Source organism: Gadus morhua, chromosome 1, assembly GCF_902167405.1.
Source record: "Gadus morhua chromosome 1, gadMor3.0, whole genome shotgun sequence".
Taxonomy (NCBI): Eukaryota; Metazoa; Chordata; class Actinopteri; order Gadiformes; family Gadidae; genus Gadus; species Gadus morhua.
Genome location: NC_044048.1, coordinates 7632477 through 7651688, shown reverse-complemented (window position 1 = coordinate 7651688; position 19212 = coordinate 7632477). Strand labels below are relative to the sequence as shown.

The 19212-nt window shown below is 42.2% G+C and overlaps 2 protein-coding genes across 12 annotated transcripts in view; one reads left to right on the top strand and one right to left on the bottom strand.

Annotated features, from left to right (window-relative positions):
* Positions 1-9313, bottom strand: part of LOC115545225 (uncharacterized) — a 34952-nt gene extending 25639 nt beyond the window's left edge. Inside the window, exons 1-15 of one of the 7 annotated variants that reach the window (XM_030358176.1) lie at positions 9189-9311; positions 8936-9039; positions 8566-8838; positions 8375-8468; positions 8153-8220; positions 7814-8047; positions 7660-7731; positions 7381-7527; positions 7177-7212; positions 6918-7034; positions 6685-6759; positions 6316-6462; positions 5891-5956; positions 5619-5681; positions 3960-5194 (exon numbers count right to left, since the gene is read on the bottom strand). In XM_030358176.1, the coding sequence (XP_030214036.1) occupies positions 4058-5194; positions 5619-5681; positions 5891-5956; positions 6316-6462; positions 6685-6759; positions 6918-7034; positions 7177-7212; positions 7381-7527; positions 7660-7731; positions 7814-8047; positions 8153-8220; positions 8375-8468; positions 8566-8838; positions 8936-9039; positions 9189-9282 (2727 nt within the window). In that variant the 5' untranslated portion in view covers positions 9283-9311 and the 3' untranslated portion in view covers positions 3960-4057. Of the gene's footprint in view, positions 1-3959; positions 5195-5618; positions 5682-5890; positions 5957-6315; positions 6463-6684; positions 6760-6917; positions 7035-7176; positions 7213-7380; positions 7528-7659; positions 7732-7813; positions 8048-8152; positions 8221-8374; positions 8469-8565; positions 8839-8935; positions 9040-9188 lie in introns of those variants that run through there. The other 6 variants (XM_030358184.1, XM_030358193.1, XM_030358219.1 and 3 more) reach the window with 6 other exon arrangements.
* Positions 9314-11589: 2276 nt separating this feature from the next.
* On the top strand, positions 11590-19212 carry LOC115547316 (uncharacterized). Of its 5 annotated transcripts, none has more exons than XM_030361478.1 (16): positions 11590-11775; positions 13248-13341; positions 13491-13594; positions 13692-13964; positions 14058-14151; positions 14306-14373; positions 14479-14712; positions 14795-14866; positions 14999-15145; positions 15314-15349; positions 15492-15608; positions 15767-15832; positions 16057-16203; positions 16557-16622; positions 16832-16894; positions 17319-19212. In XM_030361478.1, exons 2-16 carry the CDS (start codon positions 13248-13250, stop codon positions 18453-18455), a joined length of 2718 nt encoding a protein of 905 aa, XP_030217338.1. In that variant the 5' UTR covers positions 11590-11775; the 3' UTR covers positions 18456-19212. The 5 variants fall into 5 exon arrangements, with proteins under 5 accessions (XP_030217338.1, XP_030217331.1, XP_030217322.1 ...); XM_030361471.1 differs by having other exon boundaries at positions 15767-15841; positions 16835-16894; positions 17319-19211; XM_030361462.1 differs by having other exon boundaries at positions 15767-15841; positions 17319-19211.

Here is a 19212-nt window from a genome sequence, read left to right as displayed (position 1 = left end):
CTAGTTGTAAACATGGGTCCAAATGTATCCCGTGTGTTTGACTTTCATATATGTGGTCATGTTCTTCATCATCTGTCACCTGGGGGGTATACCACGAACCTCGCTGAACATACCCAGGCTTTCTTGGGAAAACCTGGCTCGACAGAGCCGCAACTCGCAATCAGAGTTAAATGGTACCACGAAGCTCACTTTAGATTCAATTAGTTGAACCAGGTTTTCAGCTTTAGGTTCAGTGCGCGTTCACTTGAAAGGGGCGTTTTTTGCGTCATTTTTCTCACCTTTACGATAGATCAAGCAGTCTATATGTGTATAAGGGAAAAGATTCTGCATATTGTCTATAAAATAACAGCTAAATGCAGAATTGTTCGCCATTAATCCAAATAGAATGATGATGATTTAAAAATGCATAAGCAACGTCCATCCTGCCTTATTCTATCATTTAGGGAATTCACTTTAAATACACCCAATGTAAGAAATGTATCGCATGTTATCAACCTCTGAGAGGTAGCGGCTGTAGCGTAGTGGATTAGTATAAGACCCGAACACCAGCGACCGGGGTTCAAATTCGCCGGTCTATCATCATGCATTTCACCCCCATAGATGTGGTGCCAGCACGGCCTTGAAAATATGGGTTCAAGTTTGAAATAAGCACAAAAATATAATTCCATAAGCTTTAGTGTATAGGCATTCCATATGCATGAGCATTGGGACTTTTTAAGCTTCACATGAATTCGCGTCACTTGGGAGTCGAACCCCCCGCGCAGAAATTGAAGACTGACGCGCTACCTCCACTCTAGCACTCTGTCACGGAGACACAATGCGCAACAGTAAGCATTGTCTACATAAGGTCCAAAAGGAGTCTGAAATCTGAATATCGTCAGACAATGCCAAGGGATCGGTTCTGTCCCGTAAAACCCTCTGTCACCGGAGAGACGCCTGTACGAGAAGTGCGCCGAGGTCCACGGGAACACCCACAAACGGTGACGCCATTGTCAGAGGAGGGGCTAGGAAGCTGCGCACGCCGATTTAAGTAGCCGATCTCCGGATAGACTAAGCCGAAAAACTGCTCCCGACCAGGTTTGGTTGCCAGCATAAGTCACCATGGTGATACAGCAACGCCAAAAGAGATCGACTTTCGTGGTACAACTAACCCAGGCTTTGAGCTCAACATACCTCGCTAACCCTCTAAGCGAGCTTCGTGGTACAGGCCCCTGGTCTGATTGAGTTGTAATGTCAATAGTGTTACTGCTTTCAGGTGCAGATGTAGTGTCATTAACTGGGTTGCATTCTTTCAAAACAGAACATGTATCTTTTTGCAAGGGATTTTCCCATTCAGTGTTAAAGTCTATGTTCTTATACCATTTATTGATGTCCTTTAAACATTCTATTGCATTTTGGATTTTTTGAGTGTGCACATATTGATACTGATAATTGCCCTTATAACTAAGTTTTCTTTTCAGTTTTATTCGTATCATTAAATCTTGATTTTCTAGCCTTGGGAGAACCGAAGTGACTACATAGTTGTTTGATGGAACGCACGTCACCGGGCCATGGACAGAATTCTGAGAACCTTGTGGCAATGCCACAAGTCGCATAAAGGGAATATTCAATGTGCACAGGTGTTGTTCTAATGAGTTCAGTGTGCGTAGTTCATCAGGAATTGGATCTAATTCCATATTGTTCACAGCACCCTCCTGGGGAACCTTACCACTGAGTATCTTGGTGTTGCAATTGAAACATATCCACAATTTCCCAGCAACTGTCTGATTTAGTGTGCATGGCGATAAACATGGATTATCACATTGATGGAGATATGTTGTAGTAATGCATTGTTTTGCAATTGCTGACACAGTTGAAGCCTTGGATTCATATGAAGTTATGTCACATAATTTTACTTGCTTTCGGAACAATAATCTGTGACATGTACAACAAACATGTTCTGGTCCATGTTTGACCTCATCTTGGGAAAAGCTAAATTACAAAGTCAATATTGTGTTTTAAGAGGGTTAGATTAAGTCTCTTTTGACAGTTTCTTTCAATTAAAGAGGGCTTATAAGCCGGATCTGTTACAGTTAGCGGTGCAGGCAGGCAGGTAGGACCCAGATGCAGACGGTTTAGGGAGAACAGCACTTTATTTCTGCCAAAAGGCTAAGGCAAGGGGCAAAGGGCAAGGAGCAAGGGAACACAGGTGACAACAGAGAACACGCAGGACGAACTAACCACAATGACAGCAAGAGGAACAAAGGAAAGACAAGGGCTTAAGTAGCAAACGCAACGAGGAACAGCTGAGACACATTAGGGGAGGGAGCAGTTATCAACACAGGAGGGAAACACACCAAAACACGACACAGACCATGACAGTACCCCCCCCCCCCTTAAGGGTAGACTCCTAGGCGACCCACGACAAGCGCAAAAAAAAACAACAACGAAGAAAGTCAAACCCAAAACGGGTGGGTGGAGGGGAGCCAGGAGGAGGGAATCAAAAAAAATAAATGGACTGGGGCAGAGCGGAGGGGTGTCAGGCGGGCGGCCAGAAAACTGCCCCAGGGCATGGCAGGAAGCCTCAGGCGGACGGCCTGGGGGGCAAGCAGAGGCAGAGTGAAGGGGGAACCCTTCAGGAGGCCGGCGGCAAGGATGATGAGGGCTCAGTCCCTCAGGAGGCCTGCAACGGCAAAGAAACCCCTCTGAAGGCGGAACCCTTCAGGAGGCCGGCGAAGACGAGGTAGAGGGCGGGGCCCCTCAGGAGGAAGGCCAGGTAGAGGGCGGGTCCCCTCTGGAGGAAGGCCAGGTAGAGGGCGGGTCCCCTCTGGAGGAAGGCCAGGTAGAGGGCAGACCCCCTCTGGAACGCGAGGTAGAGGGTGGACCCCCTCTGGAAGGCGGGACCCCTCAGGAAGGCAAGGTAGAGGGCGGGTCCCCTCTGGAGGAAGGCGAGGTAGAGGGCAGACCCCCTCTGGAAGGCCAGGTAGAGGGCGGACCCCCTCTGGAAGGCCAGGTAGAGGGCGGGTCCCCTCTGGAGGAAGGCCAAGTAGAGGGCGGACCCCCTCTGGAAGCCAGGACCCCACGGGCAGGAGCGGAGGGCGTGCCTCCCCTGGACGGTCTGGAGGGCGGGCCCCCTCCGGCAGGAGCAGAGGCCGGACCTCCTCTGGAAGGAGCAGGGGGTGGACCTCCTCAGGCAGGAGAGGAGTGGTCTCAGGAACCGGACAGGGCTCGGGGACCGGAGTCAGTGCGGGAGCTGGAGTGCCAGGAGGAACCGGGTAGTACCCCAAACTCACCACCCCCACTCTGATTGTCCGTAAAGGAGGAGGCTGGTAGCTGAGGACCAGGGACAGAGGCTGGTAGCTGGGGACCAGGGGCAGAGGTTGGTAGCGGGGAACCGGGGGCAGAGGCTGGTAGCTGGGGACCGGGGCAGTGGCTGGTAGCGGGAGCGTGGAGGCTTAGGCCGGTGGCAGTGGCATGTAGCTCTCCGGCCAAAAGGTTGTGGGGTTGAGCAGCTCGACTGCCCACTCGGGTAAGACGTCCCCCAATACGGGCCTTGACGCAGCAGCCCTGCACGTATGCCCCATCAGAGCCTCCTGCTCCTTCCTGCTGTGAATGTTCTCCCAGCCATCCATAGCTTTGATTATTGAAACTAACAAATCCTCCAATTCACGGAAAAATTTAGCGTCCGCTGGGTCCAATGGTGGTGCTGTCATTCTGTTACGGTTAGCGGTGCAGGCAGGCAGGTAGGACCCAGATGCAGACGGTTTCTGCCAAAAGGCTAAGGCAAGGGGCAAGTGGCAAGGGGCAAGGGAACACAGGTGACAACAGAGAACACGCAGGACGAACTAACCACAATGACAGCACGAGGAACAAAGGAAAGACAAGGGCTTAAGTAGCAAACGCAACGAGGAACAGCTGAGACACATTAGGGGAGGGAGCAGTAATCAACACAGGAAGGAAACACACCACAACACGACACGGACCATGACAGGGTCTTCTCTGTATTTGATTACAATTCTTTGTTTCACCTGGTTACAATGGGCAGGATTATTTACATATTTTTCGATACTGCTGTTTATTACTTGTTCTTTGAACGCTTCATTTTAGCATATTTTTCAATACTGCTCTTTTTTACTTGTTCTCTGAACGCTTCATTATTAGCATATTTTTCGATACTGCTAGCTTTCTGTTTTGCTTGATACTGTTCATCCCAATAATATCTTAGTTGTGCTTTTAGCTTTTTAAATTGCCTATATTCTGTGTCTTCAGCATATCTTTTCCTTTTTCTTAGATTTTTTACTTTATCACTACATTTTTTGCGTGGTGAAACAAGGTCTGCATTGGACATTTTGTGTGACATTTCACAGAAGCTAGTTAAACTAAAGCATGTAAGAGAGGTTTTTTCTTTGACACATGCAATTGGTTCATAATGGCGTTCATTGAAGTGTTTCAGATATATAGCTTTTCTTAAAATCGGCTCAATGTTTGACGTAAACGTAATCCATTTCTGTTGACTGTATGTGCAAATATCAACACAGAGCAAATCTGCAGAAGCTTGTATTTCCAACACCGTTGCCCAAGATCCAACATATTTCATTTTTGAGTCCCTGAGATATTGCTCCACAGAAGCAAATTCAGTAATGTAATGAAGTGGATTATTTGAGATGTGATTCACTACAGCCTTTCTAAAGGCCTTGTGATGTGACTCGCAACCACTAATAACAGACGAAAGAGAACGAAAGAAACAATTACCGTCACCTTCAATGGGTGTTGTTTTGCATGGTTCAGGCTGTCCCATATCGAAGGTTTGTGCAACAATATTTTGATCTAAACTTGGTACGATATTCAGTTTGTTGCAGATCCTGTTTTTTTCCCTTAATGTCAATCCATTAAATATTATATTGGGGCTATCTGTTACAGAAATTAAACAGACATCTGATGCACCATCTGTGTGAATTGGAAGATCACTGTCAATGTTTACAGTTGTGTCACATTTGGAAGTGTTTGCTACAGGCTGCTCAGTTTCAAGGGAAAAAGACGTGTTTACTGCAAGGGAATTTCTATCTGTTACAGAAAGTACACAGAGATCCGAGTCACTGTCAGTGTCCCCAAATATGTGGCTGCTCTGATCAAACGATCCTTTAAGACACCCAGGGTTCTCATAAGTCACATGACTTGATGTAGCAGCTCTGGCAGGTGCAACATCACAGGGTGCCTAAAAACACAACAGTAGTTCAATCAAAAAGGGATGTAACCAATAGTTTACATTTGAATGAACAAGGAATTCATAAGAAGGGCCCTTAGAATATAAACAAATTGAATATTAATGTAGGGGGAGCTGTCACTTCGGCTCCAGGCAAAAATAAAATCCATGCAGTTGACGATACATAGTAAATGTATGCAGGCTAAAAATATTGGTGCTACATTTGAAGAAAGACCCAGTTTAAACAGGAAGGACGTTTGCAAGGAGTTGAGACCAATAAAAAAGGCTAGGAATCAATCAGCTGTAGTTCATGGCTGTGTATAATGGTAAAACGGAATTGTACATGATATTAACATTACTTTAACTAATTTCCAAGATCTAATAAACGGCAGGAAAGCACACAAGGAACAGGGAATAACATGTTAAAAATAAGTACCTTCTGATTGCCACGTGTTGCATGAGGATCTTCAAGCTGGCAATTGACCTCAGGCGGGCTCTGCTGAAATGACAATTAATATGAGTGTTTTTAAAAGCATGTTGGTTCCTAGTAAGTAATTTGAAAATGTACATAGTTTAGGCAAATTAGTCAGAACTGCACACTTACACCATATCAATGTTTTAAAAGAATAAACAAACCAAAACAAAATGGGTCTCTTAAGCTGTGGTTTTTCCTGATGGTTTATAAATTTTCCACTAGTAATTGCATACCTGCTGACTGTTCGCAGTGACCTCAGGTGCTGGTTCATCCTGCTCATGGTCCTCAATGTGTGTCATCTGCAATCACAAGCATTAAGAATTAAAAATTAAGAATTAAGAATATTTCCCCCTACATGCAAACTTATAAGCCATAAAAAAGGTGACATTTGGTGTATTGTGGTGAAGAGAATTAAGGACAAAGAAAAATTTTATTTCAGTTCAGCTTAAATAGTTAAAATGAGCAAAACAAGTTCATCAGCCACCCTTCTTGACATTTCCAATTCAAAGTGTGTAGATATTACCAAGAACATGTTAAAAACAGTTAAACTATGTAGATTGTAATTAAAGTAAGTAAAAATGTAAATGTTTCTAGATACTGATCCTGCAACAGATTGATCGATTATTTGCAAATCATTTGTTTATATTGTTTTCATTACCTTGGTTGAACATCCCAAGAAGCTGGTCTCATTGGCTGTTGGTTTATCAGCCTGGGCCTTCACAACTTTTGGCCCCCAAGCTGCTGGCTCCTCTTGTTGCCTCTGTCTAGAGACAACCTGAGCAGTTGGCTGGTTCACCTTCAGCTTCTACAATGAGGTAAGGGAGCAAAATTATCATGACAGATACAATTTTATGAAAATTGAAAAGTGGGCAGTTCAAAGAACTTACTGCTAATGTAGTTTATTTAAAACAGTAACAAACAAAGTGTTGTGCACGCCTGTATTTTGTGGCTCTACACACAAATTTAACAACAAAACCCAAACATTAAATTATTACAAGATGCTCTCTTTTTCCCCCCATTCCTTTACCTCACAAACCTCTGTTTGAAGAAACGGCCACTCATCAACACACAGAGACTTGTCATCCCCCTCCAGTTGAGAAAACTGTAATGACATAGTAAGAATTATATGTACATTACAATTGAGAAATGGCAACACAAAACTACACTTTCTTAAAGGCAACTTAAAATATACAAAAGAATACAGTACTGCACTCTATTCAGTGAATGTGTGTAATCATCACATGTTTGTATGTAAATTACGTTGCTTGAATGCACAAAAACTCTGCCCTCGAGAGTGGCTGGTACAGCAGCTTCTAGAACAGGTCGAGGAGGTAGCAGCTTTGAAGGTTCCGCAATCGTTGCTGGAGTTTTAAATGCCTAGATAATAATTTTAAATCATTGGCAAAACAATACCTAGTACACAGAGAATGTTGGACTATCTCTTGTATTAAAGGTGAAAATAGTTGTTCCTGTGTTTCAACCAAAAAACAAATACATATTTCACAGAGAAATTACAAACCTCAACAGCTGTGGTTCCATGTGCCACCTTCCGTTTCTATCATAAAGGAAGAGAACAGAAATTATAACAGTTAATGAAATATAACACATTTGTTATCAATGCAACTATCTGTACTATACAATGTAAAGCTTGTCATACAGGATTACAGGCGGTATTAATATGTATGCACTCACAAACAGTTCATATTAAAATCACACAAATTACCTTTGTGTGATTCGCCATGGTAGCATACATAGGGCTGTCAAGGTTGGAAGGAACAATGCGATCTATTGCAGCCAACGTGTCAGTGCTAAACAGGATAGGGTTTAGCACGACAGGGTATTCCTGCAGGACCACGGGTGGTACACAAACCTAGGAAATAAAAAACAGAAATGAGCCATTGACCATTTACCTTGTCTTATAGGGATAGCATTTGAATGAAACAACAAATGCACGCATCATTACTGTTTAATTTCCTTTCAGCTATCATACAAATGTACAAACCTCATGAGAAAGGATCCTCATGCAAGACTGATCCCAGTCCTCAGGCGCATCCCAGTTCTCAGGTTGGCTGCGCTATAAACACATAGGGAGAATTAGTATTCAATAAATGTGGCCTAACTAAAACTAAAGCTCTTCAAAAATGTCTAACTTTTACCTTGCCGTGACGTCCGACAACAGTTTCCTTGAAGGGGTCAAGAGGACGTGGACGTGAAACTTCTCCCTTCACAACCACGGTGGTAGTCAATGATCTCACTGTTGGGGGTGACCTGGGAGGAACCACAGGCGGAGGTGTAACAGGCAGAGGTGAAGCTGCCTCTAGCTGCCGATAAGAGAAATGCCACAGCAACTTCGCGAGAACCTGCATCCCCAGATCATCACTCAGGTGGATCTATTATAATGAGAAACACAGGTTATTTTTGAAATAAACTGCTTTTGTCATATAAAAATGACATTACATGAATTTCTCACGTGCCAAGTTATAAACACAACTTACCCCATCATGACTCCACAAGGCACGTGAATCCAGCGGAAAGCGGTCAGCTGTGAGGCAGTAATTTACACCTGCAGAAGAAAACAAATATTAAAACCATACACTATATACATATTTTACATGTGGTACCAAAGGTTACACATAAGGTGGTGTAGATACACTTAAAGCTTTCCTTCAAAGATATTCTATACTGACATAGTCTCTTAATAATTTTTACATAGGTACCATTCTTTGCTGCAACGCGACGAAATTCCTCTCTAAGGAATTGTTGCGGCGCCAATTCACTGGCCAGCCGGGGTGGGAAATCGAGCACAAACACCTGATCCGCACAAAAGTTTTGGATTACACACTATACAATTCTGTTAAATAGTCTTAAAGCCTTAAAAATACACTTTATTTTGTAACACAAAAACTACCTTAGGCCATCGACTGCAGGGAGCTCTCAGAAGTCCGTTGAAGGCAACTCCAGCGGTTTCTATGCTGGGCGTCGCCGTAAGATTGTTGCTTGGGGCCAACAAGCATACAATGTCTGGGGTTCTACCGATGTCTGCGTTCAACAACTCAGTGCGAAGCTCAGCGGCAGACGCCCCAGGCGTAGACAGAAACCCAAAAGAAAGGCAACCGTCTGGCATCTTCACGTAACCGTCAGCCAACGCACGCAGATGCGAGTCGCCCACAAACAGCACAAACTATAAATAAGGACAAATAAAAAGTTGTCATTCCACTCCAAACATATTCCACAGCTACATTAAATATTATTTTCTAAAAGGTCTTCAACATGTTTACCTGCTTATCTGGACATTCAAGAGGGAGAACCAATCGATTGAACTTCTCAGTGTGGGGAGAGACAGGCCAAGGCTTGACACAATGACGTGCTCCAGTGCCATGCACTAATAAAAAGACAAATTCAACACAAAACTAAAATGAATAACTTATCTCGAGCTGTTGATCTAAAAGTCAAACATCACACATTCATGCAATAGAATTCTGAGGAATATAAATGAGTTGAAAACATGCATCATTGTATCTAACTACATACCAGGCTCAAAGCCTTTTGCCAGAGTCGTTGCCATTGGAAGAATCTTCTTCATTCTCATCTTGCCTGCAGACGAAGCGCGCGAGGGACGGGGCATCTAATGATTTCACAATAAAACTGTTATTATACATGTTGAGGCCCGAATTACACAACATTAATACACTATTACCAAATAAATGGAAGGGATTATATACAGTCCCCTCCATAAGTATCGGAACAGTGAGGCCAATTCCTTTATTTTTGCTGTAGACTGGAAACATTTGGGTTTGACACCAAAAGATGAATATGAGACAATAGCACGTTGATTTATAACAATGAGTTGTAGTTGTGCATTACAATGCAAATACGACAATAATTGGCACCAATATGGCGCACTTAGAAGAGCAATCAACTGAATAAATGCCAGGAATAGCCTATAGGGACATGCAATCAGCGCATTTGCAAATGAGTGCCTGCCCTTATGTCACACTCAACTTATGCAAAACAATCCGTTTTACCATCAACATTCAGTCACTGCCAAGATTTAAAGAATGTACTCTTACCATAAGTTAGAATGGACCCAAAGTGTGTGAGTGATACACTCTGATTTAGCTGGCTCCGCTTGGCAAAGAATATAACATATTTATCGATCTATCCGTTTATCTAGCTATATCAACGCATTTGTCTAGTTTTAATGTGATGTATTTTGTGTATGGCCAGTCAGACTTGTTGTCTCCCTTGTTCTGTGTGGTCTTGTAGACTACTGTCCTGTGTGAGCCAAATCACCTAAATGAATTCCCGACGATTTGTGTCGCTTAGCATTAATAAAGACTTGACTAGGCTATCTATCTAGGCTATTAATTAACAATTACTCGCCGAAGGCTCCGTGAATAGTGTCTCCCTTCGGTCTCGGGGGCTATTCCCCACTATTCACGGAGCCTGAGGTGAATGGTTTTACTATATACTCTACTACAACACTCCAAATTGGATTTCGTTTTTTATTAGCGATTTGTTTTTATTAGCGGACATTTTGCGATGAAAACAATATCCCGAGTTTGAGATGTCAATATGGGATATTGCCCTATATCCACCGGCATTAAGTTAGTTTAATATTCAACATTCATTTAACATTAAAAATACAAACCTATTATGCACTTCAACCAATTGAGTGAATGATGTCTAACCAACTGTGCAACATACAGATTAAAGTGTAATTCCGGCGCAAATTGAACCCAGGATCTTTGTTTTGGCATTAAAACCCATCAAATAAGCCTTCCAGATACCTGTTTCATTGAAAATCGAGTATTATAGTTTGCCGGGCGCAATGTTTGGCGTCCATGTTGTTGACTTGGGGCATAGTGTATCGCTTGAGCACTGCAGTTGTTTGTGCTTCGTTTTATGTGTAGGGACCCTAGTCATGCTACTGCAGAGGTTTGGTGCTATTTAGTGGTTCAAAAATGATTTAGAAGCGAAACACTACGCAACGATGTTGTGTGCACAATGTTATTTTGGAAAAACGGAGGGGGGGGGATATTCGTTTCTATAAATACCCTACTACGTATAAACGTGGCCTCAGTGTTTGTTAAACCTCCGTTCGTGGAACACCCCTCTGTTGTCAGTGTCTCTCGCTGTGTGTGTATTCGCTGGAAACAAAGGGGCGTCTTCGCGGGCTTCCGCGAGAGGCGGGAGTGAAATTACCGTAATGACACCATGTTGGCACTAAAGTGCAAACTCTCAGCTTTCAGAAACCATTGAAATCTTTCCGATAGTGCAAAAACAAACTGACGTCATTACGGTAATCCAAAGAGCGCATGCGCAAACGTGTCGTCGACGCTACATTCGGACTGCCCCAGTAACATTTCTTCATCATAAACTACAAGTTACGCAAAATGACATACAAACATCCAGTTCAATATGAAAGAAAAAACCTAGCTTCATTAAGGAATCGAACCCCATATGCCCGCGTTAATGAGTTGTTCTCTGACCACTAACCCATCAGGTCTTAGTACATGCGATTCAAGAGTTAACCACTTGACAATCTTTAAACTTCGGTTGCCTAGCAATTGTAAAGACAGTGATGTGTGTACATTGTGCGAGTATCCGTCACTCGCGATGTGTGTGCAGTCCAAAATGAAAGAAAAAACCTTGCATCACTAGGGAATCGAACCCCCAATCATCAGTTGGTCGTTGGTAACTGTAAACAAAGAGGTCGCATTTTGTTTAACTGCTAACTAACAAACGGGTTTATGCGTTCACTGAACAAAGATTATGGAAATAAAAGACCACTTTTCCATCAGAAAAATCATCAGAACCGTTATTACCAACAGACACTAAAAGCCAAAACCTTTCTCACATGCACAGTTTGCACACCCATCGCGAGTGACGTAGGACGTCCCGGAAGTCCCGCCCAGGTCGAAGTGGCGTCGAATTAGAGAGTCCCAAATACTATAGAGCAAGAGACTCACTCTGCGAGTTTTTTTCTGTGCTGAGACATCAACTTTGAGACAGACCTTTTTACCCTGCCTTCCAAGGATTAAATTAATACTGTGAGAGGATTCATTTGAGCACGTTCTGTTTTTCAACGGTGAGGTTCCCCGAAAGGAAGTTCAAGGTAAGTCCTTATGAAATGGATAATTATGTTTATTGTATTAAGTTAGCATGGTTGCTTTGGAGGTTTGCTTTTGATGCAGTTATTGCAAGCAAATGATTTGCGACAAAATATTAAAGCCTGTGGCACATGGGGGACATTAAATTGTAAATAGCACCAAACCTCTGCAGTAGCATGACTATGGTCCCTACACATAAAACGAAGCACAAACAACTGCAGTGCTCAAGCGAAACACTACGCCCCAAGTCAACAACATGGACGCCAAACATTGCGCCCGGCAAACTATAATACTAGATTTTCAATGAAACAGGTATCTGGAAGGCTTATTTGATGGGTTTTAATGCCAAAACAAAGATCCTGGGTTCAATTTGCGCCGGAATTACACTTTAATCTGTATGTTGCACAGTTGGTTAGACATCATTCACTCAATTGGTTGAAGTGCATAATAGGTTTGTATTTTTAATGTTAAATGAATGTTGAATATTAAACTAACTTAATGCCGGTGGATATAGGGCAATATCCCATATTGACATCTCAAACTCGGGATATTGTTTTCATCGCAAAATGTCCGCTAATAAAAACAAATCGCTAATAAAAAACGAAATCCAATTTGGAGTGTTGTAGTAGAGTATATAGTAAAACCATTCACCTCAGGCTCCGTGAATAGTGGGGAATAGCCCCCGAGACCGAAGGGAGACACTATTCACGGAGCCTTCGGCGAGTAATTGTTAATTAATAGCCTAGATAGATAGCCTAGTCAAGTCTTTATTAATGCTAAGCGACACAAATCGTCGGGAATTCATTTAGGTGATTTGGCTCACACAGGACAGTAGTCTACAAGACCACACAGAACAAGGGAGACAACAAGTCTGACTGGCCATACACAAAATACATCACATTAAAACTAGACAAATGCGTTGATATAGCTAGATAAACGGATAGATCGATAAATATGTTATATTCTTTGCCAAGCGGAGCCAGCTAAATCAGAGTGTATCACTCACACACTTTGGGTCCATTCTAACTTATGGTAAGAGTACATTCTTTAAATCTTGGCAGTGACTGAATGTTGATGGTAAAACGGATTGTTTTGCATAAGTTGAGTGTGACATAAGGGCAGGCACTCATTTGCAAATGCGCTGATTGCATGTCCCTATAGGCTATTCCTGGCATTTATTCAGTTGATTGCTCTTCTAAGTTCGCCATATTGGTGCCAATTATTGTCGTATTTGCATTGTAATACACAACTACAACTCATTGTTATAAATCAACGTGCTATTGTCTCATATTCATCTTTTGGTGTCAAACCCAAATGTTTCCAGTCTACAGCAAAAATAAAGGAATTGGCCTCACTGTTCCGATACTTATGGAGGGGACTGTATATAATCCCTTCCATTTATTTGGTAATAGTGTATTAATGTTGTGTAATTCGGGCCTCAACATGTATAATAACAGTTTTATTGTGAAATCATTAGATGCCCCGTCCCTCGCGCGCTTCGTCTGCAGGCAAGATGAGAATGAAGAAGATTCTTCCAATGGCAACGACTCTGGCAAAAGGCTTTGAGCCTGGTATGTAGTTAGATACAATGATGCATGTTTTCAACTCATTTATATTCCTCAGAATTCTATTGCATGAATGTGTGATGTTTGACTTTTAGATCAACAGCTCGAGATAAGTTATTCATTTTAGTTTTGTGTTGAATTTGTCTTTTTATTAGTGCATGGCACTGGAGCACGTCATTGTGTCAAGCCTTGGCCTGTCTCTCCCCACACTGAGAAGTTCAATCGATTGGTTCTCCCTCTTGAATGTCCAGATAAGCAGGTAAACATGTTGAAGAACTTTTAGAAAATAATATTTAATGTAGCTGTGGAATATGTTTGGAGTGGAATGACAACTTTTTATTTGTCCTTATTTATAGTTTGTGCTGTTTGTGGGCGACTCGCATCTGCGTGCGTTGGCTGACGGTTACGTGAAGATGCCAGACGGTTGCCTTTCTTTTGGGTTTCTGTCTACGCCTGGGGCGTCTGCCGCTGAGCTTCGCACTGAGTTGTTGAACGCAGACATCGGTAGAACCCCAGACATTGTATGCTTGTTGGCCCCAAGCAACAATCTTACGGCGACGCCCAGCATAGAAACCGCTGGAGTTGCCTTCAACGGACTTCTGAGAGCTGCCTGCAGTCGATGGCCTAAGGTAGTTTTTGTGTTACAAAATAAAGTGTATTTTTAAGGCAGACTATTTAACAGAATTGTATAGTGTGTAATCCAAAACTTTTGTGCGGATCAGGTGTTTGTGCTCGATTTCCCACCCCGGCTGGCCAGTGAATTGGCGCCGCAACAATTCCTTAGAGAGGAATTTCGTCGCGTTGCAGCAAAGAATGGTACCTATGTAAAAATTATTAAGAGACTATGTCAGTATAGAATATCTTTGAAGGAAAGCTTTAAGTGTATCTACACCACCTTATGTGTAACCTTTGGTACCACATGTAAAATATGTATATAGTGTATGGTTTTAATATTTGTTTTCTTCTGCAGGTGTAAATTACTGCCTCACAGCTGACCGCTTTCCGCTGGATTCACGTGCCTTGTGGAGTCATGATGGGGTAAGTTGTGTTTATAACTTGGCACGTGAGAAATTCATGTAATGTCATTTTTATATGACAAAAGCAGTTTATTTCAAAAATAACCTGTGTTTCTCATTATAATAGATCCACCTGAGTGATGATCTGGGGATGCAGGTTCTCGCGAAGTTGCTGTGGCATTTCTCTTATCGGCAGCTAGAGGCAGCTTCACCTCTGCCTGTTACACCTCCGCCTGTGGTTCCTCCCAGGTCACCCCCAACAGTGAGATCATTGACTACCACCGTGGTTGTGAAGGGAGAAGTTTCACGTCCACGTCCTCTTGACCCCTTCAAGGAAACTGTTGTCGGACGTCACGGCAAGGTAAAAGTTAGACATTTTTGAAGAGCTTTAGTTTTAGTTAGGCCACATTTATTGAATACTAATTCTCCCTATGTGTTTATAGCGCAGCCAACCTGAGAACTGGGATGCGCCTGAGGACTGGGATCAGTCTTGCATGAGGATCCTTTCTCATGAGGTTTGTACATTTGTATGATAGCTGAAAGGAAATTAAACAGTAATGATGCGTGCATTTGTTGTTTCATTCAAATGCTATCCCTATAAGACAAGGTAAATGGTCAATGGCTCATTTCTGTTTTTTATTTCCTAGGTTTGTGTACCACCCGTGGTCCTGCAGGAATACCCTGTCGTGCTAAACCCTATCCTGTTTAGCACTGACACGTTGGCTGCAATAGATCGCATTGTTCCTTCCAACCTTGACAGCCCTATGTATGCTACCATGGCGAATCACACAAAGGTAATTTGTGTGATTTTAATATGAACTGTTTGTGAGTGCATACATATTAATACCGCCTGTAATCCTGTATGACAAGCTTTACATTGTATAGTACAGATAGTTGCATTGATAACAAATGTGTTATATTTCATTAACTGTTATAATTTCTGTTCTCTTCCTTTATGATAGAAACGGAAGGTGGCACATGGAACCACAGCTGTTGAGGTTTGTAATTTCTCTGTGAAATATGTACTTGTTTTTTGGTTGAAACACAGGAACAACTATTTTCACCTTTAATACAAGAGATAGTCCAACATTCTCTGTGTACTAGGTATTGTTTTGCCAATGATTTAAAATTATTATCTAGGCATTTAAAACTCCAGCAACGATTGCGGAACCTTCAAAGCTGCTACCTCCTCGACCTGTTCTAGAAGCTGCTGTACCAGCCACTCTCGAGGGCAGAGTTTTTGTGCATTCAAGCAACGTAATTTACATACAAACATGTGATGATTACACACATTCACTGAATAGAGTGCAGTACTGTATTCTTTTGTATATTTTAAGTTGCCTTTAAGAAAGTGTAGTTTTGTGTTACCATTTCTCAATTGTAATGTACATATAATTCTTACTATGTCATTACAGTTTTCTCAACTGGAGGGGGATGACAAGTCTCTGTGTGTTGATGAGTGGCCGTTTCTTCAAACAGAGGTTTGTGAGGTAAAGGAATGGGGGGGAAAAGAGAGCATCTTGTAATAATTTAATGTTTGGGTTTTGTTGTTAAATTTGTGTGTAGAGCCACAAAATACAGGCGTGCACAACACTTTGTTTGTTACTGTTTTAAATAAACTACATTAGCAGTAAGAACTGCCCACTTTTCAATTTTCATAAAATTGTATCTGTCATGATAATTTTGCTCCCTTACCTCATTGTAGAAGCTGAAGGTGAACCAGCCAACTGCTCAGGTTGTCTCTAGACAGAGGCAACAAGAGGAGCCAGCAGCTTGGGGGCCAAAAGTTGTGAAGGCCCAGGCTGATAAACCAACAGCCAATGAGACCAGCTTCTTGGGATGTTCAACCAGGGTAATGAAAACAATATAAACAAATGATTTGCAAATAATCAATCAATCTGTTGCAGGATCAGTATCTAGAAACATTTACATTTTTACTTACTTTAATTACAATCTACATAGTTTAACTGTTTTTAACATGTTCTTGGTAATATCTACACACTTTGAATTGGAAATGTCAAGAAGGGTGGCTGATGAACTTGTTTTGCTCATTTTAACTATTTAAGCTGAACTGAAATAAAAGTTTTCTTTGTCCTTAATTCTCTTCACCACAATACACCAAATGTCACCTTTTTTATGGCTTATGAGTTTGCATGTAGGGGGAAACCTCAATTTTTTTTAAATTCTTAATGCTTGTGATTGCAGATGACACACATTGAGGACCATGAGCAGGATGAACCAGCACCTGAGGTCACTGCGAACAGTCAGCAGGTATGCAATTACTAGTGGAAAATTTATAAACCATCAGGAAAAACCACAGCTTAAGAGACCCATTTTGTTTTGGTTTGTTTATTCTTTTAAAACATTGATATGGTGTAAGTGTGCAGTTCTGACTAATTTGCCTAAACTATGTACATTTTCAAATTACTTACTGGGAACCAACATGCTTTTAAAAACACTCATATTAATTGTCATTTCAGCAGAGCCCGCCTGAGGTCAATTGCCAGCTTGAAGATCCTCATGCAACACGTGGCAATCAGAAGGTACTTATTTTTAACATGTTATTCCCTGTTCCTTGTGTGCTTTCCTGCCGTTTATTAGATCTTGGAAATTAGTTAAAGTAATGTTAATATCATGTACAATTCCGTTTTACCATTATACACAGCCATGAACTACAGCTGATTGATTCCTAGCCTTTTTTATTGGTCTCAACTCCTTGCAAACGTCCTTCCTGTTTAAACTGGGTCTTTCTTCAAATGTAGCACCAATATTTTTAGCCTGCATACATTTACTATGTATCGTCAACTGCATGGATTTTATTTTTGCCTGGAGCCGAAGTGACAGCTCCCCCTACATTAATATTCAATTTGTTTCTATTCTAAGGGCCCTTCTTATGAATTCCTTGTTCATTCAAATGTAAACTATTGGTTACATCCCTTTTTGATTGAACTACTGTTGTGTTTTTAGGCACCCTGTGATGTTGCTCCTGCCAGAGCTGCTACATCAAGTCATGTGACTTATGAGAACCCTGGGTGTCTTAAAGGATCGTTTGATCAGAGCAGCCACATATTTGGGGACACTGACAGTGACTCGGATCTCTGTGTACTTTCTGTAACAGATAGAAATTCCCTTGCAGTAAACACGTCTTTTTCCCTTGAAACTGAGCAGCCTGTAGCAAACACTTCCAAATGTGACACAACTGTAAACATTGACAGTGATCTTCCAATTCACACAGATGGTGCATCAGATGTCTGTTTAATTTCTGTAACAGATAGCCCCAATATAATATTTAATGGATTGACATTAAGGGAAAAAAACAGGATCTGCAACAAACTGAATATCGTACCAAGTTTAGATCAAAATATTGTTGCACAAACCTTCGATATGGGACAGCCTGAACCATGCAAAACAACACCCATTGAAGGTGACGGTAATTGTTTCTTTCGTTCTCTTTCGTCTGTTATTAGTGGTTGCGAGTCACATCACAAGGCCTTTAGAAAGGCTGTAGTGAATCACATCTCAAATAATCCACTTCATTACATTACTGAATTTGCTTCTGTGGAGCAATATCTCAGGGACTCAAAAATGAAATATGTTGGATCTTGGGCAACGGTGTTGGAAATACAAGCTTCTGCAGATTTGCTCTGTGTTGATATTTGCACATACAGTCAACAGAAATGGATTACGTTTACGTCAAACATTGAGCCGATTTTAAGAAAAGCTATATATCTGAAACACTTCAATGAACGCCATTATGAACCAATTGCATGTGTCAAAGAAAAAACCTCTCTTACATGCTTTAGTTTAACTAGCTTCTGTGAAATGTCACACAAAATGTCCAATGCAGACCTTGTTTCACCACGCAAAAAATGTAGTGATAAAGTAAAAAATCTAAGAAAAAGGAAAAGATATGCTGAAGACACAGAATATAGGCAATTTAAAAAGCTAAAAGCACAACTAAGATATTATTGGGATGAACAGTATCAAGCAAAACAGAAAGCTAGCAGTATCGAAAAATATGCTAATAATGAAGCGTTCAGAGAACAAGTAAAAAAGAGCAGTATTGAAAAATATGCTAAAATGAAGCGTTCAAAGAACAAGTAATAAACAGCAGTATCGAAAAATATGTAAATAATCCTGCCCATCGTAACCAGGTGAAACAAAGAATTGTAATCAAATACAGAGAAGACCCTGTCATGGTCCGTGTCGTGTTGTGGTGTGTTTCCTTCCTGTGTTGATTACTGCTCCCTCCCCTAATGTGTCTCAGCTGTTCCTCGTTGCGTTTGCTACTTAAGCCCTTGTCTTTCCTTTGTTCCTCGTGCTGTCATTGTGGTTAGTTCGTCCTGCGTGTTCTCTGTTGTCACCTGTGTTCCCTTGCCCCTTGCCACTTGCCCCTTGCCTTAGCCTTTTGGCAGAAACCGTCTGCATCTGGGTCCTACCTGCCTGCCTGCACCGCTAACCGTAACAGAATGACAGCACCACCATTGGACCCAGCGGACGCTAAATTTTTCCGTGAATTGGAGGATTTGTTAGTTTCAATAATCAAAGCTATGGATGGCTGGGAGAACATTCACAGCAGGAAGGAGCAGGAGGCTCTGATGGGGCGTACGTGCAGGGCTGCTGCGTCAAGGCCCGTATTGGGGGACGTCTTACCCGAGTGGGCAGTCGAGCTGCTCAACCCCACAACCTTTTGGCCGGAGAGCTACATGCCACTGCCACCGGCCTAAGCCTCCACGCTCCCGCTACCAGCCACTGCCCCGGTCCCCAGCTACCAGCCTCTGCCCCCGGTTCCCCGCTACCAACCTCTGCCCCTGGTCCCCAGCTACCAGCCTCTGTCCCTGGTCCTCAGCTACCAGCCTCC